The sequence below is a fragment of the Sinocyclocheilus grahami genome, unplaced genomic scaffold, assembly GCF_001515645.1.
Source record: "Sinocyclocheilus grahami isolate Dianchi unplaced genomic scaffold, SAMN03320097.WGS_v1.1 scaffold5335.1, whole genome shotgun sequence".
Taxonomy (NCBI): Eukaryota; Metazoa; Chordata; class Actinopteri; order Cypriniformes; family Cyprinidae; genus Sinocyclocheilus; species Sinocyclocheilus grahami.
Window position 1 is genome coordinate 8,734 of NW_015510051.1, and position 1,217 is coordinate 9,950.

General features: G+C 36.6%; 1 protein-coding gene across 1 annotated transcript in view; it reads left to right on the forward strand.

Moving 5' to 3' along the window:
* The first annotated feature begins 391 nt into the window (after window positions 1–391).
* The window catches only part of LOC107577182 (FERM domain-containing protein 7-like), a 24,951-nt gene continuing 24,125 nt past the window's right edge, over window positions 392–1,217 (forward strand). The window contains exon 1 of the mRNA XM_016263282.1: window positions 392–1,082. Within this exon, the coding sequence (XP_016118768.1) occupies window positions 687–1,082 (396 nt within the window). The 5' untranslated portion in view covers window positions 392–686. The remainder of the gene's footprint in view (window positions 1,083–1,217) is intronic.

Genomic DNA, 1,217 nt, shown 5'->3' on the forward strand with positions numbered 1-1,217 from the left:
TTCCCCATTAATGGTAAATGACTGTCATGATAAATGTTGATATTGCATATTGCAATAATATTTTTGGCCATATCACCCAGCCCTAGCTATAAAACAAAGCAGTTTGTTAATGTATTTTGAAATGACACCCTCACATGCTCTCATTCTGAAAACTCGAATAAGCATGAAAAGTAATGTTTACTGCATTCATCAAGCTCTACCTTTCAACCTTGTTGCCAAAATTGTAAGAAAATGTATCAAATAAAATTTTATATATTTATTGTATAGGGAAATATATGTTTATCAGTAACTACGAAGCAACACAGTGGTAGCATTATTTTATTTATAATTTTTTTTTTATAATAAATTTTAGGCATGTCCCAAATGTTAGAGGGTTGCAAATCTCATTTAAAACAATTAGGAAATAAAACATTTCTTATAATATTCAGTTTGACCCTCTCTTTGACCAAGAATTTCTTGAGAAAGTTCCTCCTTTCACTGACGGTTTGGTGAGAAGAAAAAAAATAAACATTGACTGCTAGAATGTGCCTTCTAACCCTCTGAATATTGGTTGTAAAGATGGACAGACAGGCAGAGAGACTTACTGCCTGTTTGATGTAGTCGGGAACGATGCCAGACATTGCCTCTTTTGGGAAAAATGCATCCAGAATGAGACCGTGTAGGCTTTGAAAGCTTACAAGCAATGCATGCAGGGAAAACTGGCCAAGAAGTCAAGGGACCAGGTCAGGCAGTGTAAACACGGTCCGGTCAAGACTCTACACAAGACTCTCTCATTCTCACAAAATGTCTTGGATTCATTAGAAGAGATAACATGTATAAAAATTCTCTCAAATATTGATGCTAATAAGTTAATGCATATCGCAATCCCTGATTTCTTGCAATGTGTTTTTCTCAGCTATAAACCCATTGTGGACTATATCGACACACAGTTTGAAAACTACCTGCAGGAAGAGCTGAAAATAAAGCGTTCTCTATTCAATTACCACGACACCAGAATCCACATCTGCCTCTACTTCATCTCTCCTACGGGACACTCGCTCAAGTCCTTGGACTTAGTCACCATGAAGAAGTTGGACAGCAAGGTAAGTGCAGATCACTGGTTAACTAGTAAATATTCTGCATGACACTGTCTGTTAGCTTTAAAAAGTTTTATTATGAAGATTTGTTTTACTTCATTGCAGGCATCATCCAGTAGCATGTGAGTAAACCGCTAGGCC